The sequence below is a fragment of the Enoplosus armatus genome, chromosome 15, assembly GCF_043641665.1.
Source record: "Enoplosus armatus isolate fEnoArm2 chromosome 15, fEnoArm2.hap1, whole genome shotgun sequence".
Taxonomy (NCBI): Eukaryota; Metazoa; Chordata; class Actinopteri; order Centrarchiformes; family Enoplosidae; genus Enoplosus; species Enoplosus armatus.
Genome location: NC_092194.1, coordinates 10,492,609 through 10,520,152, shown reverse-complemented (window position 1 = coordinate 10,520,152; position 27,544 = coordinate 10,492,609). Strand labels below are relative to the sequence as shown.

At 43.6% G+C, this 27,544-nt stretch overlaps 1 protein-coding gene across 1 annotated transcript; it reads right to left on the bottom strand.

Moving 5' to 3' along the window:
- Window positions 1–203: 203 nt before the first annotated feature.
- On the bottom strand, window positions 204–27,156 carry LOC139297346 (fibroblast growth factor receptor-like 1). Its single transcript, XM_070919972.1, has 6 exons — window positions 27,064–27,156; window positions 10,292–10,564; window positions 4,100–4,180; window positions 3,424–3,708; window positions 2,419–2,772; window positions 204–1,805 (listed from the first exon to the last, which is right to left on the bottom strand). Exons 1-6 carry the CDS (start codon window positions 27,146–27,148, stop codon window positions 1,363–1,365), a joined length of 1,521 nt encoding a protein of 506 aa, XP_070776073.1. The 5' UTR covers window positions 27,149–27,156; the 3' UTR covers window positions 204–1,362.
- Window positions 27,157–27,544: the final 388 nt, after the last annotated feature.

Below are 27,544 nucleotides of genomic sequence, written 5' to 3'. Positions count from 1 at the left end.
GTGTCACCCTCAGCAGACACTTCAACTCTCTCAAAGGAAGAAAGCTGACCTGTCTGCACTCAGCCCTTATGTTTTAGGACAGGTAACTGCCACTGTTGCCGTTGTTCACAAGGACCTTTATGCCTTCGTTAGCAGACAGACTGCAGCCTTTGAAGAATATTTATGGGTTGAACAAATACATTAATCTCTGTGAAGCATGTGACTAATTCGTTTCAGGTCATTTAATCAAACTACCAAACCATCAGACTTTAGATGATTTCGTTTTTGAGCCTTGAACAGAGTACATCATACAAGATTGTCAAATATAACCAATTACATACAAATATACCTAAATATTGGCACGAACTAAATGTGATTAAACTGGGTGACAAAGTACTCAAAATGTACTATACACAACAACAACAGTATACTTTAATAACATTACATAGATATGTAAAATGCCTTACTCTCAAAAATAAACTTTTGATACATTTTTTTAGCAAAATAAATTAAATATTCATGACTCAATTTGATTATAAACGACTACAGCTTCATAAACTGTGGCTGGATAAGGTGGCGGTCTAAAAGACCTCTGCTGGTTTACCTCAACATGCTACTGACTGATGATGGGAACCTACCTACAAAAGTTAAAATGATAATGAAGACCAATTCAGTTAACATGGAAACACACTTCGTCCATCCCTTGCAGTCTTAGGCAAGGTTTGCATGCCATAAAAAGGCTATAAACAACTTACCAGTCTACTCTATATCGCCTTTAACAGAGGACAAAGGTGAGGGATGGAGAAAGGTAACATAAAGGATAGTGGTCAGCATTCAAACATTATGCACCTTTAACAAACAAAAGGACTACCTGAGTAGGAGCATAAAACCAGCCCCTTTTGTAAATCTTGAGTACCATTTTCATTTTCTTCATCACCAGGCAGAACACACAGAGCCTGAAATGTAAAACCTAACCTCCATTTCCAGCTACACCTCAAGTAGGAAAACGCAAAATTCACCTGCTGAGGAAGACCTTTCAGCTGGCTTGAATAGCTGCGATTAAACTCACACGCCGCAAAAATGTCCTTGTCCTTTTTTATATTAAGTGCACAACAAGGATTCATGGATTTTAGTGGTGTGAGAATCTGACAGGTAAAAAAAGCACCAAATATGGAAGTTTGGATGTAAAAAAACACAAGGTGTGTATCACTGGCCACTGTTTTTCTCCCCATGTGCACACTCTCCTGACAATCTCCAGCTATGAGAAGAGTCTGACAGTAAAGAATAATGCCAGGTGACTGTCGCTCAGGAGCTGCTGCTCAGTCCACAGCTCACTGTCCCCGCAAAGATACTGGAGCATGTGGGGGATATTTGGCACCGAGGCTAACACTGAAAATGAATGTGTTGATGCTGATGTACTTTCCCGTCCACATGGGAGTGAGTGTGCGTGTGAATGTCGGTGTAGATTTTGGGGTAGATTTTGGGGGGGATTGTTGGTCCTCCCTGGGCGAGGAGGAGCTGCTGCTGTGCCAGGTACTCCTCATAGTTCATGGAGGTCATGCAGTCTTTGTCGGGGCCGGAGGTGCTGGAGGTCGGAGCCACGCAGCTCCGGTCCCGCTCTCGATACGGCAGCCGGTGGGAGCTCTGCAGCACCTGAGCAGCCGCAGCTGGAGTGTTGGGAGGGGGACATTGCTTTCTGCTCTGGCAGAACCACAGCAGCACCGTGCCAAAGATGAACACTATTCCAGCAGGGATGCCAATGATGACAGGCCAGGGGAGGGAGCTGGAGGCCGGCGAGAACATGGGCGTGATGGGAGGCTTCGTGTCTGCAAAAAGAAGAGGGCCAAAATAAAATCAAAACAAGTTCCCAACTCTTAAACGTTGCCAAGAGTTTGTTTAAACACACAGGTGAAGTGCTTAAGGCCTGAGACAAAAGGATCATTTTCACTATCAATTAATCTGTTGATTAGTTTTTGGATTCAACGTTTAGTCAATAAAATGTTTGAACAACAGTCCAAAATCCCAAAGAAATCTTTGAATCTTTGAACAGAGACTGGTGTTGGATCTTTTCTCATCATGCGGCCATCTGTTATCGCATGACCATCACAAACTCAACCCTATAAAAAAGACGACTGAACAGCTCGAACGTCAAGTGAACTGAGTCAAAAACTGATATGGAACAGGTGACAACAAAACATTTGTCTGTCATCTGTCCTAATCACGTTTTGCTGACATGTATGTGGTCTTGCTTTCCTTTTATTTTGACATTCCTCTGATGTTATTGTGTTACGTGCACTAACTCTAAATATAACAACTGCATAAAATACACAAACTGACGGCACGGATCCTTGTCCAAGCTGCTGATTTGTAGCTCTGCAGTATCTTAGCTAGCTAGCTGTGGCAGAGGTGCACTGTCAACAGACATTCCCCAGGCCTCACCTGGCAGCACAGTGAGGAAGGCGCTGCGGAAGCTGTAGCCCATGGTGTTGGCGCCTAAGCAGATGTACATGCCAGCGTCGTCCTCCTTGGCGCGAGTAATGAGCAGCTTGTTGAGGTAGGAGCCGTCGGGTCGGGACCACACCTCCCCCGTCGGCAGGACCACGAACCGGTGGTCCCCCACCTCGATGGTGGAGTTGTAGCGACTTTCCTCGTTAGACTCCACACGTTTAAGCCACTGAATGACCGGCTTAACGTCACTCCTCACTTTGCACTGAAACGACGTGGTGCCTCCGTAGTCCACTGTCGTGTTGACCGGGTGAGTGCCCGTCAGAATAGGCTTAGAGTTTGTCCTCTCTGCATAAAGACACAGAGAAAAACTGTCAAGACGCACACAGACATCTTCTGACATGACAGCCCTTCTGCGGATAGAGGAGGTCTTAGTTGTCCATACCATTATTAGCCTCCGGCTTAGAACTTATAATTGACAGAGAGGGAGGAATACCACATGTAACACAAGAAGTATGTGTGATTAGTCCCCTCTCTTTCTTTGCTCCTGGTTGTACAGCACACATTTCTCATGGGAAGAGGGGGGCAGTGGGTCTGGCAGACAGCTGGGCTTTAATCAGCTCCAGATTGGGTGGAGGGTCTCTGAGCCCCCCCCCCTGCCCCCCCTGTACAAACACCAGGGCACAAGCCCTCACTCTCAAGCCTGCTTCCTCAATATGCTTCTCATATACATGATTACACAAGCACATTCATCCATGCAGCAAGGATATGAATAAGACCTGCTGATTGCAATCACACGTCAGGAGTAGGTAGATCAGAGGGAAGATTTTTTTTTTAAAGGTTACAGTTCTTCCTACGCTATTTCAAGATCACAGAAATGATCCACACAAGCAGCAGTAATCACTTAAATTAATTACCTTTGCTTCATCTGTTAGCATTAATATTTCAAGGCCAATATGTTTGGTATGTTACAGCTCAGCCTCTTTGTGAGATACTCACGTATGACCTCAACTTTATATGTGGCGTTGATTTCTCCTGCCCGATTGGAGACCCTGCAGGTGTATCTGCCGCTGTTCTCCGGCGTCAGGTTCCTCAGACTCAGAGTCCACTTCTTCTGACGGCCCTCGCCGACCTCCTTCTCTGTCAGCGGCCTGTCGTCCTTCAGCCACACGATGTCCGGTCGAGGATTTCCACTGGCCAAGCATTTGAGCCGCACTGAGCTGCCAACAGGACGAGCTATCACCCTCTTTCTCATCTTAGCAGGCTGGGTGAAACGGGGACGCACTTTAGGGGAAAGAGGAGGATAAATGAATTAACATTTAGTTAATTCATTTATCAACGGATACATGAGCTAACAATAAATCCTCATTTTATAAGACCATACCAGTGTTTCTGTTGAATTATCATTGCAGAGTAAAACAATGCAGACTCAATCTGCAACTAAACTGCATTAAGAAGCAACAATAATAACTTTCAGGAGTTGGCTAAGAGATGTCATACAGAGATTAAAAGAGAACCAATAGCTGCCTGAAGGAAAAAAACCCAGCAGCAAGATTTACAAAATGTTTAGCTGTGATGTAAAGCACATGTGATTAACAGTAAATAGGATAAAACATGCAGAACCACTGGTTAATTTACCACTGTATCATTAATAGCATGCCAGCAGAGCTCTTACCATATTTTTCTGACAAGCCATCAGTGCCCTGGTCAGACTGTGCTCCAGCAGCCACCCCGGGTCCAGTTTTATCAGAGTTATCTGTTAACACAGCAGGACAACAGTTAGTCAACAACTGAGGGCCAAACAAAACAGCAAAGTGTTGGTTATTTTGCAGTGAGGACAAAGGAAATCTTGCACCACAGAATTCAAACTATTGTAAAAAGTTGTAAAGGCGGGTGATGGCAGAGATTATATGAGTTGATCCAATTATAGTTTTGTGTGTACAGAGATGTGTGGTCATTTGAGTTGATGATACCAAATAGCTGCTGTCAATTAGAGATGTCAGAGAACAACTTTGTGTATTTTCTGGAGCTTTGAACAACATTACTAGATCTGGCAAAAGTTGGCAAGTGGACCTCAAGTTAAGATTATTTGGTAAATTTTTTATTTACAAGTTCAAGAATTTGTATTCTTAACTTCCTTCCTGTTTATACAGAAACAGCTACATCACAGGTGTGCAATGTACTGAATATATGCATTCATATTAATCTGAATCACTATAAATGCATTTTTCAGTTTGTGTGGCAGTACTAAGGGCAGTGAACACTATGATATTGTAGGTTCATTGCTACTTTTAAAGCCTGTATTAACTTTTCATTAGAATCTGGTCCTTAACTGTTGACAGTGTCACCGTCACGGCTCGTATGGCAGCGACCCAACACCAAACAGACCCAGCAAAGCACTCTTGGCTCCATCTGAGTAAATTTAGCATTTATAGATAGGCTCCTCTGAGCGGGGTGCACGCTCGGGTCATACTCTGTAACATTTGGAAGTAATATGATCAGTTTTCATAAGCCCAGTTCCAGGAGACAGCTGTGGAGTTTATGTCATTGGCTGACATCATGCAGCGGAGCTAAGACAGGGCTTAGAGAAAATATAATGAGTGAAACCTAATCGACGGTTTGTGATGCGTATCGACTTTTCGAGTTAAGCGCTGATGAATTAACAGAGCAGATCGGGTTCCTCGCCAATATCTGCCACTCTGTGCAGGAAGAGACGTTAAGCAGATGATTATTGAAGAAGGGCTGCTGTTAAATTATTTTATGTGATACTACTCAGGTGTCATTTCACATTAGATATGGTCTAAGTCATTCTTGGCATCTCTGACAAACTTACCAACCATAAGTCAAGGGAAAGATATCATAATATCACAAAGTAAAGGCCAACTGTATGTTTTAATAACAACACAAAATGGAAAAACTACCAGCCAGTTCTGTACCTTTCGTACCTCTTTCTGAGTTCGCGTTCAGTGCAGCCTCAAGTTGGATTTTCCTAGATGCAGTTTGGCACACTTGATTCCCTCTCAGGGTTTGATTGGGTCAGGTAAAGAGACCAGATGTGACTTCTAACCCCCTCCTTCTGCCTCCCTCCAAGTCCCCCTGAAACCCTCAAAGCTCTCTAGGGTTCTCCGGGTACAAACCCTCCTTTGTTTGTCCCCTGCAGTACCAAGCCCAGCCATGATGTCATGGCTATTTGAAGGGGTTTAACTGGCCAACTATAATAACCCATTCCTTTAAAAAACAGCCTCCACTGGAAGAAATATTTCTCTGTTGCTCACTTGGGCTCTCCGCATTCCTCCCGGTTCCTGAACCTCCCAATCCAAACAGAACATGGTCCCACACTGCCGGGGTTTTCTTTTTGACTTTTTTTTTTTCCTGAATCTATTTCCTCTCTACTTTTTGGCAATTCTGGGGAACAATGCCGCCCTTTATACGTCTGTCCTGTTAAAGCTATCCCTTGCCACTATTGTCTTTACACAATGTTGGCTCACTAGACTGCAGACAGGGGCGAGGTAGGAGATCTCATGGCTGCCATATGATTGTTATTTTTGGCTGATTAAAATGATCAATACATGAGGAGTGAGAGGCCTTTAAATATGAGAGGGCTGTTCTTGTGTGCTGGAAAGTAAGTAAAAGCTGCAACTTATTATGGAATCAGTGATCAAACAAAAATCCTTATAGTTTACGTACTGTATGAAATCAAAGGTTCGTTATGCAAAATGCAAATTCAATTATTAGAGTCATGATTCAAGTGCATGCTTATGCAAGTAAATGCTCCAAGTGAAAGTATCACATTGTTTAAAATGCAATCAGCCTCCTTCCATACAACTTAAACCCATTCATGGTCTCGCTACAGTGTTCAGGGTCTGACGCCATCCCCTCCCACTTCATTCACAAATCCAGCCACAGGAAACAGGCCACTACACACTCTCTCCCCTGGCCTCCTGTGCCAGCTGAATCACAGGAAAAGGCCCGATAATTTGAGGTCACGATGAGCTCCAGATGTTGTCGGGGACAGTGTAAATGTCCAGGGAAAGTTATGTGCAGTGGCCTTGCATCACACACTGGAAATCTCCAAACAGCTACCACATGTGATCAGTCACACACAGGGCAGTTGATCCAACCAGTTGGCCTGACAACGTCTCCAGAGAGGAGCGAAATGAAAAAATGTGCCGCCAGAGCCAACATCTCCATGTAGACATAAAGAGTGCTGCCAGCCCTGTATTAGCCCTGTTATATGTTATCTGTGCAGACATAAACATTAAAATCCAATCCTCTAAATGTTAATATGACAATCCCATGTTAATGCTAATATGAAGCCTGCTGTAGCCTGAGCAGCTGAGGACGGAGGGGTTTGCTGCATGCATCGGCCTATCCTGGTGGGGGGTGCTGGGAGGTGATGGGGGCCAGTTGTCAAGAGACCACCCCAAACAGGGCCCAAACAGCCAGCTGGAGGGATTGAGGAGGCGCCATGTTGCACTGACTGACCAGATTCTTCAGATAGCTCAGGGGAGGACAGGCTGTCCGCTGGCAGATGGGAGGAGGGATATCTCTCCAGCTACAGTGGAACCCCCCTCCTTCTTACATCACCCTGCAAAACCCCTCACTCTCTCTCATTTCCAATCTCACCCCACGTCTTCGCTGTCTCTTTATCTTACTGTCTTTCTTCTGCTTGGCATCTCTGCTGGGTCCCAGGCGATGTTTAAAAAGTTATGCTCTCCACATCGAGCCTTGATCTTGAACAGCTGCCAGGGTTTCGTCGACCCCTTCTCCCCTGACCGGCTCTATAACTGGCTGCAGTTGCCTCTCTTACTTTTTTTTCCTGGATCCAGTAAAAATAATAAACTGACATGATGGATACTGTATGTGGAGCTATGCTGGGAGCTACCCCTCATTTACAGTATTTCAAATAAACAATCTCTCTCTCTCTGATCTTTTCAAGCAACATAATAGGCGTCCCAGCAGGTCACAACAGTTAACTGCGCGCAACTAAATTAAAATGGCTAACAATTAGGTGATTCAACATTAATGGAAAGTGTTGCTCATGATAATTGCAGACTATTTGGCTGTATTAAGCTGACTTCAATCCTAGAAGTATTTTGACAATGAGGCCCCCTAGTATGTGGCAAAAAAGGCACCCAGAATGCAATGCAGCTCTGATGGAACAATTATCTATAAAAACAAACGCTGTGGTGGTGGCCTGCCAGCGCCTAATGGGATGACGGACAAGACAGCAGAAAGGGGGGGGTCTAGTATCTAGAGTTGGTCTGTCACGCACTCACCACCACCAGAGGACAAGTAGGAAATGGAACAAACCAGATCAGGATTAAAAGTCAGGCCAGAAAGTCTCTAGGTAACTCCATAAAGGGCGAAAACACTCCTGATAAAAATCTCATGGAAATATGCCTACAAGAAAGACTTATGATTGAACTTCCAATGGTATTTTTTCCTAACGTAATCACAGAGTGGGAGCAGAGCAGTCAGGTTGAACTGATCTCCTGATCCCTGCCAGCTTCATCACAGCAGTCTTAAACTGTATTCATTGAAGTCTTCATTCCCACTCAGTCGCACTGCAGCAGAAGCCAAACCAGACAAACGATATGCCACATAAACACACCGCAGGGGGAAAAGTTGTTATCTATCACCGAGATTAATTGGTTAATTGTGTGTGTCTCCTGTATGTGTGTGTGTGTGTGTGAGTGTAGGTTGGTTTTAATTTATCAAAATCATCATTCTGTATCTCCCAGCTTTTAACCAATATTAAAATCCAAGAATGAATTCCATATGCAAGTACAGTATTTGGCTCTACTGCGGAGACAAATACTTTATTTAACTTTTGCGGTCCCTTTTTTCCTTATTTGTTGCTCATGTTTGTGCAAGCTTTCTCAGCTTACAAGACCACTAATAGTGTTACAGCCAAAACTAATTTCTCTGTAGACAGTTTAGAAAGTCTTATTCAAAGCGTTATTCAAAGTTGAGACAAAGTCAAAGTACCTATTTGCAGGCAGCATTTTTAATTGTATTTACAGAGACAGGTCAACAGAAGCACAGCAGAAACCAGGTCTCAGAATGGTGACCCTGATGTACCTGGACATGTAACAGTAAAAAAAAAAATACTAACAATAAATAAATGCCTAATAACAACAACTTACAACAACACTGTAAAGTGTGATAACAGCCTGTGCTTGTCAGGAACAGAGCTTTTTTAACGTAACATGTAACGTACAGTGAGCTAATTCAACTTATTTCCATATTTGTATTTCAACTGCCACCTCAACTACAACTTCAACTATTTCAGCTTCATATATACAATTATTTAATCATATAGTTATTTCAAATGTTTCAAATGTTTATTTTCAACAGAAGGCTTTTCAAAATTTTGCATTTTCTAGTTAGTTTATCTATTTTCTACATCATGTCTTGTAATAAAGTCCATGTAGAAAACCTTTCTTTAAAATCAATTAAAACTCAAATGCCAAAAAATATGTTTATATATATATAAAATAAAAATATCTACAGATTTACTATGTATGTAATGTTGACTCACTCCCCACATGAAAGAATCTGCATTTTCTTTCTGCAGTGGAAACACATGAAATAGACCTACTCTATCACATCAAACTGCACCAAGGATTGTGACAGTATGCAATCAACAGAGCCTTGAAATTTAAAATGACGGTTGGTCATGGTTGTTGTTGTTATCCATCACATGATTGATTCTGAATGTGTTCCACAAAGATGTGTTCAGTGTATGTAAAAACTCAAGAGTGCCCTTTAAGTGCAATGCAGACACAGACGTCGCCACGTCTGACTCTGATACTATATAGCACGACTGTAGTATGAACCTTGACATTATAGTTGGCTCGGCGCCTCGATCTCCAACCTTTCATTTTAGCACAATCAGCAGACACCCTCTCTTTGAACTAACTGGCAACTTCATATTGAGGGGTACCCTAAAATAAACTCCGGTCCCGTCTATTCCCAAGCATGATTTACTACAGAAAGCACTGTTTCCTGATGTGCTCTGTGTTTTCCACATCTGCCTGATTATGGCTCTTCTTCTGAAGCCCGGCTGTCAGAAGACCAGGCTGCAGCTCCTCCTGCGAGAGAGAGAGAGAGCAGAGACTCTGGCCCTAATTAGGCATCTTAGAGTAATTAGACTAAACACAGCCTTCACGCTCCACTCCGCTCATTCATCATGCTCTGCTCTAGCGCAGAGGAAATGCACTGTATGCACATGCACAAACGCGTAACACACTCTGTCAGACTGTGCCTAATCCTCCAGGCCCCATTCAAGAGCTGTGTGAGAGTCTGAAGACAAACTGGCACTATTACACTGAATGTGTTTCTTATTGCAGAGCTGCAGACCTCCTGCCTCCACAGAGCGTAGCCTAAGGAAAAGGAAGAGCTTGAGATCCAATTGAGTCACAGAGGATGAAGTGGTATGAAACAATATCCCGTGCTGCTGTTGACTTTGGGCAGGGAGAGGTAGGGGCTGTAACACATACAATAGATGAGAGGATCAACCACTAAACCTTCAAAAATCCACTTGTTTTAGACCTCGACCTCTGTGAGTGATGCCGTCTTTTCACATTTGAACCGTGGTGATATTTGTGAGTGCAGGGAAGTGTTCAAAACACCACAGCAGAAGATGATGCACTCAGATCGTACAAATCAGGAGACTGACTCACTGCCGCGGCCTCTGGTTTTAGTTACCAAGCACGTGACTTTTATCGATGCGATTCAGTTTGAATTTTTAACAAGACTGACACATTTTACACCCTTCAGTGATCTCACCTCAGAAACCTGCTGAGCAAGGGGTTATACAAACAAAAAATCTAATGTGATACACAACTCCGCCTGCACTCACCGATGACGATGAGGGTATAGTTGATGTTAACGCTACCAAAGCCGTTGGTGGCTTTGCAGATGTAGGTCCCCGTATCATCTGCCTCCACCTCCTTGATCTTCAGGCCCATGCGGAGGATACGGAAACGGATCCAGCCGCTGTGGATGTTTCGCCCATCTTTGGTCCACATTATGAGGGGCGGAGGGTCTCCTTCCACTGGACACGGCAGCTTAATGGTGCTCCCGAGCCGGGCCGTCTGTCTGTAAGCAACCTTCTCGGACACCCGCGGAGGTCCTGAGGACACACAAACACGATAATAGTGAATTCTGTGAAACCAGTTTTTTGAACGCGGAAAGGAAAACAAATTATGTGTTTCAAATCTGCAGCACACATGGGTTTCTGAGGCTGATATCAATATTTTTATATGGTATTTCACATCTTAAACCATTTTGTGTGCCAAAAACATCAAAATTATGAAGCAATTCAAATCAAACATCATGTAGACCAGTGATGCACAGCGTTTTTACCTATGACCCTTTTAAACAATGCAATGTCTACTTGCGACCCCTTGTCAGAGGTGCATACCTCTTCCAGTTGTGATCAGTTCAGTCAAAGGGTGATTTTTCTTTTTCAGGTTTTTTAGGTTTTAATAATCTTTAGAGGTACAATTCGCAAGACAAAAATAGCAAAGATTCTTAAGAAAAATAAATACAATTAGTGGTAGAAATATGTTTTTTCTAGTTGGCAAAACAATCTTACCACAAGCTCCATTCAGAAGCTGTTCTGGAGCTTTAATCTAGACTTTGAAGTGCTCATAGGAATGGAAATTCGAACATCTATTTTCATGACATCTGGAAAACACCATCTGCTGATGAAGATCATGTCATTCGATCGAAAGCCCCAGAACGAGATTGTTTTACCAACTGCTATTTCCAGGGTCAAGAATACATTTTTATCCTTTCCTCTCCTGTTAATCATCTTGCAACCCCTTTGCGGAGTCCTCCTCCCCAGTTTTTGAACTATGGATCTAGACCACAACAGATTAAAGTCTCCACTGAAAACCACCAAACTTTTGAGTGAAAAACTTCACCTATTGAGTGGCAGGGAAAACAACGGAGTGCCCATCAGAGGAAAAATGACTTATGACATAAGCGTGATCGAGCAACTAAATAAATAAAGGAAAGTATAAGGAAACTGCTGTTGTAAGATTTAGTCTTTAGGTATAGTTAGAGAGGATATATCCAACAATTAAAAAAATACTATGTTAATCATTAAATCTAATGGTTTTACTAACCAAGTGAGTACTAAAAACAGCTCAGATGTGGGAAGATGGAATGAGATAGAGGTAATTTGTCATCTTTTTGTCTGATTACCCAGAAATGTCGAAACCAGATTGTAATAATTGGACAAGCCCTGTCGTCCACTGCCTGCACAGAGAGGGTAAAGTGTTCTGGCTCTGGTTTTTCGTAGCGTGCAAGAGATCAAAGCAATGAGGGGGGCGGGTCACAGAGAGACGGACAGCAGCCCGCTCTCCCTGCTCTTAATTGGCTCAGGTCTGCTCCCTCAGATCTGGTGAAGTGGAGCGGGCCAAAACACCCTGTGATGGTGTTAGGAGGCCTGTGCTGCTGCTCGCACAGCACCAGGCGTTCAACTAACCCCCCACCAAAAACTAAACAAACTGAGCAGACTAGACACCGAAGAGAAACAGGAGATTGGGGGAGTGAAAGAGGGGGAGGAAATGCAACTAAACCCTATAGCTGCAACAGCCCTCAAAAGTACACAGAGCGCAGTCTGTGCCTCAGAACAAATGGCCGGGCTGGTAGCAGTAAAAACAATGGGGAGGGTAAATACACATGGCCTCTCAAAACACATACACACACGCTCAAACACACACACACACACACACACACACACACACACACACACACACACACAGTCACATTCCTTTGGTGCATTTCACACATATGGTAAACAAGAAGTTCATTATACTGATGGGGCTGCAGTGAAGGGGGAAGGTGACACAGGTAACTCCATCTGGCTGTTTTATCCTTCACATTGCCAACAGATGTATCTCAGCTGCAGGTACAACATCTGGACTGCTGAGCCGCTGACCTATGATGCTAAAAATGCTGGACTTACTCATATTTTCTAAAAAAAAAAAAAAAAAAGTTTATAAGTCATGCCACAAAACTCAGCGGAAAAAAAGTGAAACTTGTGACCGTAAAACCGATGAAAGCCTCCTTCCTTTTTTGTTTCTATGTCTTTCTCAACCACGCATGAACACACACACATAAACTCGGAGTTTTCCTTCCTCTCTGTCGATGGCCTTTCCTGGTCCACAGCATGCACAGGAAATTGAAAGTGTCATTGTTTATGTCTGTGGAGAAAACGCAACCGCAGTTTTTTTGGCTGTTGTCAGCTGGCCCATATCTCACTCTGCTACCAGGAAAGCAGAACAGAGGCGCTCACTGTTCAGTTTCTTACTCTGCCGACTCTGCTTTAGGACCACAAACAGGTCACAGCGTTGGCTTAGTGCTGGAGCTCACATGGACCGAGTTGATCCTAAAAGAGTGAACGGCCTTGTGAAAACATAAATACATTTCTGCCAAATCTTGAACAAATAGGCTTCAGTTATCTCCTCTGACTTACGGTCCTGCAAGCCACTCAAACTCGTGTTTCCTTCAGGATTAATGGAGAGGACTGATGTACAAAAACAAGGCCTGATTCATGTCAAAGGTTCAGCTGAAGCACAGTGTCAAAACACACTGAGCCAGCATTGGTACTGCTTCTGTCAAACAAAGACTTCTGAAAGCTGGAAGGACATCTCGGCAGTTATATTCTTCTCGAGAAGAGAAAGGGGAACATGTGAATGCTCTCTTCCATTCGTAAAAATTGTGCACTGCAAAACCTCTCTGCAGTGTCGTTTGCTTAAACGCACAGCTTTCTAATCCTTCTTTAAATTTGGCTTCTTAAGCTTCTTACAACTAGAGTTTCTTAATTTATATGATCAGATGGTGATGTTGGTGGTGCAATGAAACTTTGGCTAGATTCCCCAAGTCCGGTAGACTGTCATGTCTTTAAAGACTGCACGTGATTAATCATTTAAAGGAATAGTTCGACATTTTGGGAAAAAGGCTTCTACGCTTTCTTGCCGAGAGTTGGATGGGAAGATTGATACCACACTTATGTCTGTATACTAAAAAAAATAAAACAAACAAATTTTTCTCAAAATGTTGAAGTATTCCTTTAATTGTGATAAATATCTTTGTGATCTTGAACCTGGGCTATTCCAGACCACTCCAGCTCCTGAGCTTTTTGGCTTAATAAACTAGAAAGCTTTGGCTGGTGCTCCATGTGCGAGGAATGTGCAACAAATGATTTCCTCCCTCCATCTCCGCTCTTAAAAAAAACCTTTTGAAGTCCTTTTGAAAAACAAGGCATGAAGAGGTGCTGAAATCAAGGACATCGTCTGAATAACTTAATAAGTATTTGTGCTGTGTGCATGACCACCATCCTTTCTTCAATAGGGACTCTCCTCCTCCCCTGCCTCCTCCTCCCCTGCCTCCTCCCTCTCAAGGACAAGTTCTCTCAACCTTGGAGTTGAAAGCTCTGAAACTACCACACAGAGGCCCTCTGTAAAAAAAATCAAATTCTGAGAAAAGGGGAATTATTGCCTTATCTGCTTAATAGCAAGATACATAGTTCAAGATGTATGGATGGAACAAGCAGTAACACCATGCTGGAGGTAAAATGTACCGAAGCTGCACTTTTCTCTGTTGTTTTAGCTTCAGTCTTGTGAAGTTCCCTCCTGGTTGCTGAACTAAGCATTATGGTCCTCTACGGAGGCTGTGATGAATGGGAATCTGCCAGATCTATGACAAACCCGTGAGTGTTTACTCAAATTGTTAGAATTGTTAGCTGCCCTGTAAATGGAAAATGATACATGACCATATGGGCTTTCCCGTATTGCAGTGTTGGTACGGCGCTCCTTATTATAGCGGAGCTCCACGTGTGAATGGAATCTTTCATTGCGCAGGAAGAGGAGGAGGAGGAGGAGGAGGAGGAGGAGGAGGCCTGGCGACTCTCAGAATTACTCTGTTTTTCTTTGCTCAATTTGGTGATGGATTATTTTAAGAGAAAGGGGCACATTCAATAAGAGACATTCTTGTGATACAGACTAAATATAGCCATTTTTACAAAAAAACTTGTGAGCAGGTTAATGAACTGTTGATCTGACGTGCAGGCATCCGAGGGAAATATGTTAAGAAAGAATCACAGACCATAAAGGCTGCCAGAGTTGAGCAATGTTCAGATGTGCTGGTACCTCTCTCCTCATTTATTCTCTCTTTTACGAAACACCTGTGGTTTTGTAATGATGTGTACATGCATAATTCCTCCCATACATAAGTGCTTTGGTCTTTTTAGTCACTGCAAACATGTCAATAAAGGGTTGGCTTGGCTGCTGACAGCCGCTCCAATAGTGAACACCTGGAACTTAACCAACCGCAATGAGAACAACTCGATAATGCACGCAACACCGTCTGCCCAAATACAGGATATAGTTATTCAAACAACACTGTAAACATCTTCTAATAAAAAGGATTTGGTCCTTAATCTCCAGCCAACTGCAAGAATTTCTTATGCATCAAAAGGTTTTTGCACAATGCCAGACTGTAGTGATTCATTACCAAGATAAACACTGATCTGAGTGAATGTGTCTTCAATATGCAGTATTTACATAAAGGATAAGAGGCAGAGAGACAGATAGAAGCTGGAGAATGCTTCCTCCTACTCAGCAGCTCTGTGTTAGCTCAGCAGACCGTACAAGAGCAGACAGACCTCTAAGAGAAGAGAAGGAGTTTAATGGAGCCCCTGCTTCCAGGGAAATATTCTATCATGCATCTCTTAAAAGCTCAGGGGCACTTGTGTAATACAACAATATAACAAAATGGATGGAAAGAAGTAAGTCGAGTTAGGAACATAAGAGGAAAGAAAAGAAATTCACAAAAAAACCACATGAAAGCTAGAAACCAAATCCAGAGCCGGTGACTTTACTTGAGAATGGAGGGGTTGGGTGAAGGCGAAAGGTGAAGCAGACAGCGCAGCTCGGGGAGTGTGTGAAAGGCCAGAGCTTCTGTTCAGAGCCTGCTGCTGCTGCACTTGGCTATACATTTCACAAGCAGAGATAAAAATCGGCATAAAACAGTGACAGAGAAAGAGTAGGGGGGAGAGCCACCTTGGCAGTTCAAGAAAGGAGGTGAGGTGAGGGAGGGGGGGCAGTGACAGGGTGAAAGGGGACTGGATATGTGGAGTGGCAGTGGAAGCTGTTCTGACAGCAGCGGGGCAGTGGAGGGTGAAGAATGCCGTCTTTTCTTACCCCTCCAGACGTCCTGCCCAGCAACTTCACCCAGTGTGGTAATCAATACCCGTTATTTTCTCCTCTCGGCTTTCCAATCAATAGATAAGAGCGGGGTAAGACCAGCCGGGACAATGGTTCTTTCTTTCGGCACCATCTGATGTGGGCTGAATAGCGACCGCTTTGGTGGTGGGAATGGTGCAGGAGGAGCTATTGGGTGACATGAGGGACTAGAGAAACAGCAGGGGGGGTGGAATAAAAAGAAAGAGGTAAAGAGAATAAGATGCTCTAGTCCATCTATCTGATTAAAGCAGAGTCACTGGAATAACACCGCTGCTTGTTTGCAGTGAATCTGCTTCCTTCACTAATGGCTCCAGGACTCCCCCCCCCCCCCCCCCCCCATCAAAAGACCAGGAAAGAAACCGAGAGAAATTACTCCAGCGTCATAAAGCTTCTGGAAACATCTCCATCACGCGGCCTACTCTACAGGCCCTACTGTGGAGCCTTTGAACTCTAAGCTGCTATATTTCATTAAACTTGACTGCCTTCTCCCGGCCCCAGCTGCCTCTGTCGGAGAACTGCAGCGTGTGTTTTTGCAGACTCTTTACTACTGTCATCTGTAGCTACAGTGCAACAACAATCCACCCAAAATAAACCAGTTGGACATAAATATTTGTTTGTTTGTCAATAAACTGGACAGATATTATTTTTATTTTTATTATATTACATTTATACAGAGGTGAGCGACCTCCCCTGAAGACTACCTCTGTTAACGTCATAAATAATGCAACTATATATTTAGTAAGTATGGCTATAATAGATGGTGGCTCACAACAATTTCTCACAAAATCCTGTGTTTTGTAACTTATTGATACTTTGATTATATGAAAAGCCCATTTTAATTCAGTTAAGAGTTTTTCCATAAGGACTGCCATACTTTTCCATACTTCCACAAGCCTGGAAGAGTACAGAGTCCTTATGGAAAAGTCCTTAACTTGAATTAATAGAGGTCTTTCATATAATGTTTTTGGAGTGGCCATACTGGATAGTGCATACAAGTTGCAGTGGAACAGTTTCATATCCTGCTTTTCCAGTGTTTTACCTGGTCTACCACTGCACAGAGAGTTATGTATTTTCTTTAGAAATTATTATTAATTTAACCTTTTAAGAGCGTTCATTTCTCTCTCTTTTCTAAAGGGTAAGGCGGCAATATTTTCTACTTTTCTGACAACAAATCAGAAAAGACCAACATTGAATAGATGCTACAAAAGTATGAATACATTAAAGAACTACATATTTGCACTAGGTGACATGTTCCTTCATTACCATGAACATGGGCACTGCAGTTTAGTTTGAGTCACCCCACATACACCATCCTGCTGCTGTAAACAGTCACTAGTGCATCAAATGTGTAATAATCCGCAGATGAAAATAGCCCCCAACAAATGCACTGTTTACTCCTGTTTGAATAATATATGCTAAAGTTTACAATGTCCAGCTGCTTTAGGAAATTACTGCCTACTACTTGCCTTTTTTAAAAATGAAACTATAAATTTGTGAACCTTTTTTCAAATGTTTATGTCAGTAGGAAACAATGGGCTTGAGTCTGAGAGCCACAGACAGGGTTGAGAAGTATTGAGATACGGACTAATGCATTGTTGGTTTTGGTCTTTTCAAAGGATTTATTAACAATAACAAAAACAGAGAATACTAACTAAAGTAACTATCATTTAAAGTTTTAATCTCTTTTCACTTTAAAAGAAAAGGAAGAAATGGCCAATATAAGAGCATAATGGAAACGTTTTAACTTTAAGCCTCCAAAAAGTCCAACATTCAGTCCTTCTCTTTGGGAATGCTACATACAAATAAGGACACTTTTTCTTGGATATTCTGAATAAACAAAAAATGCTAACACACTAATTCAGTGGCATAACTTGCCCTGTCATAAAGAGAGCACAGTGAGTGGCACTCTAGTCGCTTTATCTCACTCCATTAGGCAAAGGCCTGGTGCACACACAGGGGCTGAGTGTGTGCTTAGGGCCACTTATCAGGGACGAGGCAACAGGAGGGAGGCTGGGAAGGGAGAGAAAGGCCAGATAGAGTGACAGAGACAGAGACAGAAGGGGACAGAGGAGGGGAGAGAAATAAAACTCAAGCCGAGGAGAGAGAAGTAGGGTGAGGGTTAAAGAGAGGAGGGTTGATTCAGAGAGTGGCCGGGAGCAGAGGCTAAGATGGCAGAGAGGCCTCCTTTAACACACAGCTCATAAGGAGAGGAGGGCTGCATGGGGGAGTGAAGGGGGATTAGGTGGGCCCAGGCGGCAGTAACCAGGAATCCCAACAATCTCACACCCCACTCCCTGGCCCGGGCTCAGCCTCTGCCACATGACACACTCAAACAGACCTCTCTCTCTCCACTACAGAGTGGGGCACCAGCGAGCACCTGTTTATTACTGTCTGTCTGTGTGTTTGGAGATGGACCGACCACTTGGCACTGAAAGGGGCATTTTGTGAACGCTCACACGTGTTTGGCTGCTCTGGACCGCCTGTGTATTGTAATAATGTCTCTTATTTTATCTCACAAACACAGATATGAAAGTTTGGAGGCAAAAGGACTCTTAATTAATCTGCATGTTATCATACTGTAGTCTTCACGCCACAGACAACAAAGGGTTAAACCCCTTATTTTAGATTCAGTAAGAATCTGAACATACTTCATCCCTACATCTTCCAGTGGGATTGTGAGACCATCAGCAGAATAGGAAAGCAGGACAAAATATTCCTCAATATTAAATTATTTTTCCAAGATGTTCCTCTTCCTACCCCAAAAGTGTCAGATTCCACAAATCTGAGAGGTCCCAAGATAGATGATATAAAAGATAGGTACATTTTTCTTTTACACAATATTATGACTTTTCTCAAAGTTGTTGCTCTTTTCTTGTGAAATACTGCTGTATTCCTCTTTGGGCCTGTAAAAATCCTCCAAATAATACAATTTGAGAAGGAAAACTCACTCTTTGGCTGAACTGCACACAACTCATGTCCATACTAAGACTTATGGTCTTAGGGGTGATTAGGGGTCACAAGTAGACATTGTTTTATCTTAAGAATGTTTGGGAACCACTGTTCTACTAATCTTTGCTTTTCTTATAAATAACTTCATAATTTTACCTTTTCAGGCCCAAAAAAAAAGTAAAATACAGAAACAGTGAAAGCTGATATGATACCTAAGTTTCAGTGACAACACTTGATACTCAAGGAATATAAACTTGATTCTCTACAAAAGCCAAACTTTCAAATGTTAAATGATGAGCAACACAAGCAGCCAGTTTCCCTAAATATTAAATTACTGGATAAAAGAATAAACAAAATAAAAAATCAGACTCTTTATTTGGTACCAAAAAAGTATTGGCCCTCTATCCCACGTACTCTACATATGCAACCGACGAAGGGAGACACGTAGACATTGCTTCGCCAGAAACGTTGGGAACCACTGATCCAGAGCATGCTTGCTGGACAATAAACCACCGTCTCCTCATAACAAGAACTTTGTTTATGTTGTTTCATGGCCTCCATCAGTCAACAGTGAGGTACATCCTGCCACTCCCTGCCTGCCTCCTCTTTCAACCTTCCTGCATTCCACAGTGGGAAAAAATGAACTATCCAACCTGCGTTTGGCTCATTGTGTACAGTTGACACAGTGGGAGTCCAGTCTGGAGATGTTGAATGAGATACAGATGTCTTATAAAGTCGAGCCACCATCACTCTGCGTTGGTCTGATTGGCAGAGAAGCACAGAGGCCGTAAACAAGACTGTTTTGAACCAGACATGCTGTCACCGGCAGAACAGTGTGTGTGTCTCTGAGTGTGCTGTGGTCACATCTGTGTGATGATGTTGATGATGGCCGAGCTTGGCACTGAGTGCCCCTCATTTCTCCGTCTCCAGGAACCCTACACCAGCGTACAGTCTGAGGATCAGCCAATCTCCATGACACTGGGAAGCGCTTTACACCAGCGCCTTTGTCAACAAGGTCTTTTCAGGAGAGGGCCAATGACAGACTGCGATGTAGCAGGAGTGTTTGGGCAGAATGGAGCGATTCAGACGGGATCAGGAGGGAGGGAGAGGCTAGTAGAGGAGTGGGTGAGGGAAAGAGAAAGGCGGGTGAGACAGAGACGAGACAGAGCGGGGAGAAGCAAGGCGAGACAGATGGAGGGGGTGGAGGAACTGGCAAAGCTCTCACTGACAGCAATGGGGCCTCTTGACAATCCAGGAATATTGTCTGAAATCAATCTGTCATCGTGGAGCTGTTGAGCCTGTCATTACGATGTGGTACTCGCCCTTTCACAGTGACAATTTGTTCAGTGCTTTCCCAGTTCACCTTACCACTCGGCTGCACAAAGGTCACTGCCCTCTATCCATCTCTGTCTGCCAGTCTGGCTGTCTCTCTCTTTGTTAATCAACTGTCCGTGCTGAGCTATACAGTCCTTTTATCAAGGTGACCTGCACAGGAGCAGGCGGCTGATGACCAGAATAGACTTCTGTTACATCATTGAATCCCCTTATTTCCTACTGCCGTCAAAATGCTAATATGCTCACAATGATAATGCTAACGTGTTGATGTTTAACATGAATAATGTTCTTAATTTAGAGCATACTAGCATTTAGTAATTAGCAATTAAGTAAGTATAGCTGAGGCTGATGGGAATACCATTAGTTCTGCAAGTCTCAAATACAAACAGAACATTTTACCTGAGGATGGCGCTAGAGGAAAAGTCAGGGGATGAGTTTTTATCATTCAATAAGATTTTGAATGTCTCTCATACATTTCATGGCAATCCATCAAATAGTTGTTGACAAAAACAAAAATGTTATTGAAAAGTCAGGGGATGACGGTCGTCTACAAACCATGAATATCTATGTAAAAGTTGGTGCCAACCGATCAAGTAGATGTTGAGATATTTCACTGAAGAAGTGAGAGTTTGACCTGCTGGTGGCACCAGAAGAAAAGTCAGAGGATCAACAAAGTCAGTCTAGATAATCCTCTGGGGACCTTGAATATCTGCACCAAATTTCACGGCAATCCATCAAATAGGACTGCCATGAAATATCAATCAAGACATTTCACTCTGAACCACAAATGTCAACCTCCTGGTGGTGCTACAGGAAAAGACGGAGGATCACCAAATCCTCTGGGAACTGTGAACGTCAAAATTCATGGAAGACTTCATGGAAATCCATCTAATAGTTGTGGAGATATTTTAGTCTGGACCAAAGTAGTAGACCATCTGACCGACAAGCCCTAGATTGTCATCCCTAGAGTCAGGCAGCTATCATGGCTAAAAATAAACAAAGAGAACAGTCAGTTTAGCTAATATTCAATCTAGACACAAAATAACTGTATGAATGGAGCCGTGCCCCCATCTGCCAAGCCTCTAACTCCAAGTCCAGGCTGGGGGCTGATCCAAGTCCCAAACTCATATCCCTGTGCATGAGGAAATCAAATCAGTTTCACTGCATGGTGCAGAATTCAAGCCTGGGATAGCAGTAGCCCCGCTATAAAATATGACAGATTATACTCTTTGCTCCTGAAATGATTTTTCCTCCCTTGTCCCGTTCCACTCCTCAAGTCAAAGCGGGGACATATTTTTCCATTCATTACAGAGGTCCCCTGAATGAAAAATCAGGGCCTCTTTGCCTCCTCGCCTCATCTCTCGAGTGCTGCTGCTGGAAAATGGGTGCAAACAAATGCCATCGTGACAGCTTCTAACGCTCGCAATGAAAACTCCTATTTTGACGTACTGTGACAAGCAATTGCCCAGACCAGACTCTTTATAACCTCAATCAAAGGGGACAATGCACACAGATTTTCCGAGGTCGTTCAATAGAATCGCTAATGAAAAACAAAGTGGAAGTGAAAAAGCCACAAAGCCATGTGGGGTCTCATTGAAGCTCATCGGAGGTGAACTGAAAGAGGGGTGTCGAGGAGGGAAGGATGGAAGGAACTGGAAGGAGGGTCCGGGGGTTTGTGTCGAAGGCAGCGGAGGCCTCATTCAGAGCTCGTTATCCCAGCTGTCCCCTGGCTTGGCTTTCTTCAGGCTCAGCCAGCCATCGCGGTTGCCACCACCATAACTTTCAGTCAACCTTTTAACTGCAGAATGGCAGGGTGTGTGTGTGTGTGAGAGAGAGAGAGAGAGAGAGAGAGAGAGAGAGAGAGAGGGTTCATTAAGACAGCAAGTGATTGCTAATGAAACCCTCAGAGAGAGGAGAAGGTGGAAGAAAAACAAATTCCTAATACTTTCCAAGGGAGGCGTTGATGTCTGATATCAGATTTTAAAGATGACTAACACCCAACTGCTTCCCAAAGTTATGAACAAACGGAAAACAATGAAAGACCTGATGACACAGAGAGGGGAAAAAAGTAAGAGAGGAAGCTCAACATCATTGTTATATGCAACAGGTACCTCCTGACTGCCTGATTTGGTATTCTGATAAGTGAGCATGAGGCTACAGCAGCACAGATTCAAGCAGGCTGTGGCAAGTACAGCAAACAAGCACATACAGTAAGATGGGCCAGATAATATTTCTGCAGTTTAAATCAGCCTTTTATTCACCAACATCACAGTGACAACTGTTGAACTTGTCCAAACCTGCTCAGTCCAAGCAACATCCTGAAGGCCACCATCACATAAATCAGTGTAGATATGTTTTCCTGAGACAACAACAGGTTGTCATGGTACATGTTTTGTCGATTGTTTTTTTCACAAGGTGGTGGGAGACGCAACAAGGAGCTGATGCTAGAGGAAAGACATGGAGAAGCAGGGAGAGGAGAGGTTTCCATTTCTGCACCTTCTGCCTGCAGCTGGATGCAGATTCATGGTCCGAATCATAAATCTACAGGTTAAAATCTACAGGAAAACAAAACCGGCTTCTCCTGTTGAGGGGTGAAAGAGGAGAGCAATTGGAATCTCATCATTTCGCTTACTAAAATGACTGAGTGAACAGCTGTGGAGCCCCAAATGAAGAGGAGGGAGAGATGGTGGAGGAGGAGGGAGGGGGGGTCACTCTCCACGATTTGGGTCCTCAAAAGAAAAAGAGAAAACAGAGCGGGCCTGCAGAAATGAAGGAGGCTTAGAAAGAGGGGTTGCGCAAGACAAACACTTCCCACTGTGGAGCTGAAATGTTATTGTAAGGTCACTTGTAAGGTTCCAGCGAGGCGGACCCTCACCCCCACCTACAGGCTTGCTTCCAGTCGCTCAGTCCACGCTCTCTTGGGCCAAGGGTGTAACACAGCAGCCTGAACTGTGGAGTCTCAACAGTGTCCAGTGTCATCAGATGCTTATTTAACACCAAACAGCTGTCAATTAGCAAACAAAAATCTGTTATTCATATGTCTGGTAAACCCCGCAAGTCGGCCCAGGGAAGCGCATGAAGTTGATTACCATCTGAATGGTGACAGTCTGGCACCTCCGTGTGCACTCTGTAAGCAGCCGCACAGTTTTGTGAAGGTTAACGGGAGCAAAAGGAATTCTATTTAATTGAACCCAAATCCATTGAGCCAGCAGGAAGAGTGTGTGTGGTCCAAAGACACTCCCAGAGCCAACTGCCCAAACAAACTAATGAGCTTTGTACACACACACACACACACACACACACAAACAGACCTTCGTATGATTCAATGAGATTTTCTTAAAATAAAAAGAAGAAAATAAAACTCTCCTCATGTGCATCTAAGCATTAGCATACAGCTGAAAGTGACAAATACTGGAAGCTGACAATGCCTTGTTGAAATTCCACATGAATGCTAATTGAAGTGGCCATTAAAGTCAGTCAATGGGGGGGGGAGTGTTGCTCACAGGGATTATATGACCCTGCTAAAGTAAACACCAACTGACCTCCATTATGACTACTTATCACAGCTACGGCCCTTTCCTTTCTTTCCCCTTGGAGGGGTGAAGTCTGACACATTCCTCTCTCCGAATGTTTCCTCCTGAACTGACAGGGTCAGCGGTGTGTGCTGATAGATGGGGAACATGGATTGTTGTAGCGGTGGTAACATTATTTCCGTGATAGGAACAGAGGGATCATAGCAGGAGGAATATTATTTCCACCTGGTTTAGAGGGGAAGGAGGTGGAGCGGGAATAGTTGTTGGTATACCTCGGAGGTTTTCCAAATTGCCCTGTGCTCCTTGGATGTCTCATTATCATGACTTTTCTCAGGGTAATTTCAGCCCGCTTAATAAAACACACGCATATATTCAGACGCACGAAAGCAGCGCTTATTCCCTCTCGTAACTTCTTCTCACGCACCTCTAAATGGCAGCGCCTCAGTAAAGAGAGTCCCCCGTCTACTGTGAGCTCTAATAGATGGCAAATAAGCCAGGTCTACAGGGATGAGGAGTGTTTAAAATTAATCACTGCTGCCCTGTCCAACCTGGGGGACCGCCACACGTAATAATCCATCCATTGTTCTCCGCAAATGGACCCAGACTCAGAGTAAATAGGGGGCTACGGAGAGTTGAGAAAGGCTGGGTGGGAGTAAAGGTCAGCTCATGCCTTGTTTTAACGACAGCACATTAACTTAACTCACTTCCTTCGACTTTACACTGGTAATAAATGGGAGGAAATGCAGAGAGACGCAGAAGGGGAAAAGAAGGGGGAGATATGTAAGAAGGGTGGCAGAAGAAGTGTCAGTTGTTTGGTGTGGAAAACGCAGAAAACCAGAGGCGATGCGTTGAACAGTCGCACAGATTAGAGTTGAAGCAGAGATGTTTGGCTTCCCTTGAGTTCCACCGTTTGGTGTGGGCTGAAAAACAAAGCGTAACATGAAACTGATTTTACTTCTAATACCTAAATGGAGCATTAAAGTGCGAGCTGGGCAATGATTGTAAAAAGAAAAAAAAAACATGCTACACAGCAGCAGAGCAGAGCTTTTTCAGCACAATTCTTTCTCCTTTTCTTCCCCCGCAGTCTCACCAGCTTGGCCCACGAGCCAGAATACCAAATGTTACACCTTCTTACTATTCAGGAGCTATTTAAAAAATAAGAGGACTTTGGGGCATTTGGTTACTGAGAAACTAGCCTCATTACGGTTAAAGGAAATGGAAAACTGTCTGGGAGCCAAATGGCCTTGTGATTTTAAAAGCCCTTGGCATACAATTTATCTCATAGTACCTTCTTGTTATGAAACCATGATGTAACTCTGCTATAAAATGTATATTTTCCAACGGGGTTGCAGAGCAGTTTGCATGCTCTAAACTTCACCAGATGGCTCCAGAGGTGAAGCAAACATGTGTGGTGTAAAGCGGAATCACATACATGCACAGAGAGACACAACTGTATTTGATGCCTGTTTCTAATTAAAATGCATCCAAATGGTACCATTCAGTGCGTGTGTGCTCATTGTTAGCTAGTCCTGCTGCATAACAGAGACACCTGGTGCCTCTCTGTTTCTCCCAGGGTGCATTTCTGCAAATCCATATGTCCAGTCTACTGCATTCCTCCAGTTAGTGGAGCCCAGTGGTCCCTGGGCCTGTCACCACATTAGAGGCTCTGCTGGGACACATCACTGAGCACCTCCTCCAGCTGCTGGGGGTGGCGGAGCACCAGAGGGGGAGGAAACAAGGCGCTGGGACGGAGGAAGTGCGGGGGTTCCTTAAGAAATAATTCTTGCTTGGCCAGTCCTAAAGTCGGAGCAGTGGAGAGAGGGAGGGTCCATGTGTGCCTGTGTGAGTATATGTGTGGCACATGAGGGGTCCAGGGTCAGATGTCCCCTGATGACTGACAGCAACAGGCTTAAAATGGTTCCCCCAAACTCACTGTCTTCTCAGGTGCATTGTTTGAAATGTTTAGATAACAGCAGTAAAGTAACACCTCCAGTGTGGTTTTACTGTTTCACACATACGTCAAAGGCGGCCTGTCCTTTATAATTTCATTTACATTTGTCAAAGATGTCATCATGCATTGTTAAATTTTACAGGGACAGTTTTACAGCTTTTCTGGCCTCAGCTTCACCATAAAAGCACAAGTTTCGAGTCAAAACCCCCTGACTGTATTTCACAGGATGTCAGAGTCAAGCTGTTGTATTTGGACTGTAACACAGAACTCACTGTATCGCTGCTTCTGCTGGGAGTAGTGTGGGATATTTACACTTCACAGATTGTCAAGCATCATTCAGAATCATCTCACTCAGACTGCCTGCCAACTACATATCTGCTCATGTGGCTATCTGTCTGTGCATCTGTAACCACTTTCAGACAAATTATAAAAAGCAGGCTGTAAATTCTTCCTTTTGTCTGACATTAAATCAGTTTAGACCCATCGGACCTCCACTCTCCATCACCCCATCCGATTCCCCTTCACTGACATCTGCTAATCTGTAAACATACAAAATTGCCTGTCTAATCTTATTTAGCCTTCACGTCTTGTTTACTTTTGGTTTAGTCGTGCCGTGAAGGCTGCCACGCTGTGAATGAGGCATTGTCTGCAGACCCATAGATTTAATCTCCCCCTCTAAACCGCCGCCAGCCCCCTCCTGCCCCCTCTACCTCGAGCCCTGATAGCCACATGCAGGTATTGTACCTATCAGACTCTTGAATTCACTTCCATGCTGCGCTGGAGAAAAAAGAGAGCACGATAGAGCCTGCTTGTTTTCCAGGGGAAATGTGCCTGGCTTTAAGATTTCTCTCATTAAAACCAGAGTGTAGTTTCAAGTTCTGCCTCGGTCTTTGACTCATGCCACTGGATTGCATCAGACATGGTTCAGTAGTCAGTGATGGTGGATGAAATCATAGAAATTGCCTCGACAGTTATTCATGACCTGTTGACAAGATCACTGTAACTTGTCTTTATAAAGCAAAGTATTGATACTGGCACAATAAACAGTGCAGTGAATTGTGGTCAGACTGAGGTCTCCCACTCTCCACACAGTGTTTCGGTCATGAAAACACACATACACACACACACACACACACACACACTCACAGGCTGATGTGAGACAGTCCCTTGGCCAGCCGCGGGAGAGCTGGACTCTTACACTGACTTGTGTTCTTTCACCCTGGGAAGCTGATGGATGATGTTTGTTTGGTTTAGCTGTAGTGAATGTGTGCGCGCACACACACACACACACACACACACACAGACAGACACACAGCCATGACTGAAACACACACAAACTGGGGGTAGGGGTTGGCTTGCCCCCTCTCATTCCGCTGCCCTGTGTTGATTTTGGGCTCTGTTTAGAGATTTTTTAGCTCTTAGTTTTCCGTCTCTTACTTCTCGGTGCGAAAACGTTAAAGAGCCAACTGAGACTTTCTTCATGCTCACAAGAAACCAGCCAGTCAACTTGAGTTATAATGAGCTCTGAATCTGGTGTTACCTTCCAGGTTTAAAACACGCAATACTAGTGAGAAAGAAAGAACGCTTATTATGAAGCAGCTCTCACCTCTTGCACAGTCGGTCAGTAAAACAGCCTCAAAGATGAACAGCACGATCTTCAGGACGCCCATACTGTCCAAAGACAACTTCATGCTCCCTAAATCTGAAAGACATATGGTCACAGTGACACACTGTATGCACATAGCAGGACCAATCCATGGAGAATAATGGGGCTATCAGAGGATTTAGAAACAAATGTTGTTGTTAAAGCCAATTTCACATGCTATAATTAAAATAAATATTACTTTCCTATATGAAATATAACATGTTATACAGAACTAATATCAATTATTGAACTATTAATTGCAATTCAGTTTTCATGTAACTAAAAGACTTCTTCTGGCTGGACAGAGTTTTTTCTTGAGTTGACCTCAGAGGTTCCCAAACTAGACTCCTGGGACATTTGGGGGTCTGTAAAAAGGTCTGTGGGGTCTAAAAAGAAAGTGCCAATTTTATGAAAGAAAAAAATATATATCCATGACAATACA

What these genes read in the sequence shown, in the direction of transcription:
- LOC139297346 (XM_070919972.1), bottom strand. Translation starts at nt 27,148, where the DNA reads ATGAAGTTGTCTTTGGACAGTATGGGCGTCCTGAAGATCGTGCTGTTC. An exon ending in CTATACCCTCATCGTCATCG is followed by an intron (nt 4,181 to 10,291) that starts GTGAGTGCAGGC and finishes CTGTGTTAACAG; the next exon opens with ATAACTCTGATAAAACTGGA. An exon ending in CTTCCTCACTGTGCTGCCAG is followed by an intron (nt 1,806 to 2,418) that starts GTGAGGCCTGGG and finishes TTCTTTTTGCAG; the next exon opens with ACACGAAGCCTCCCATCACG.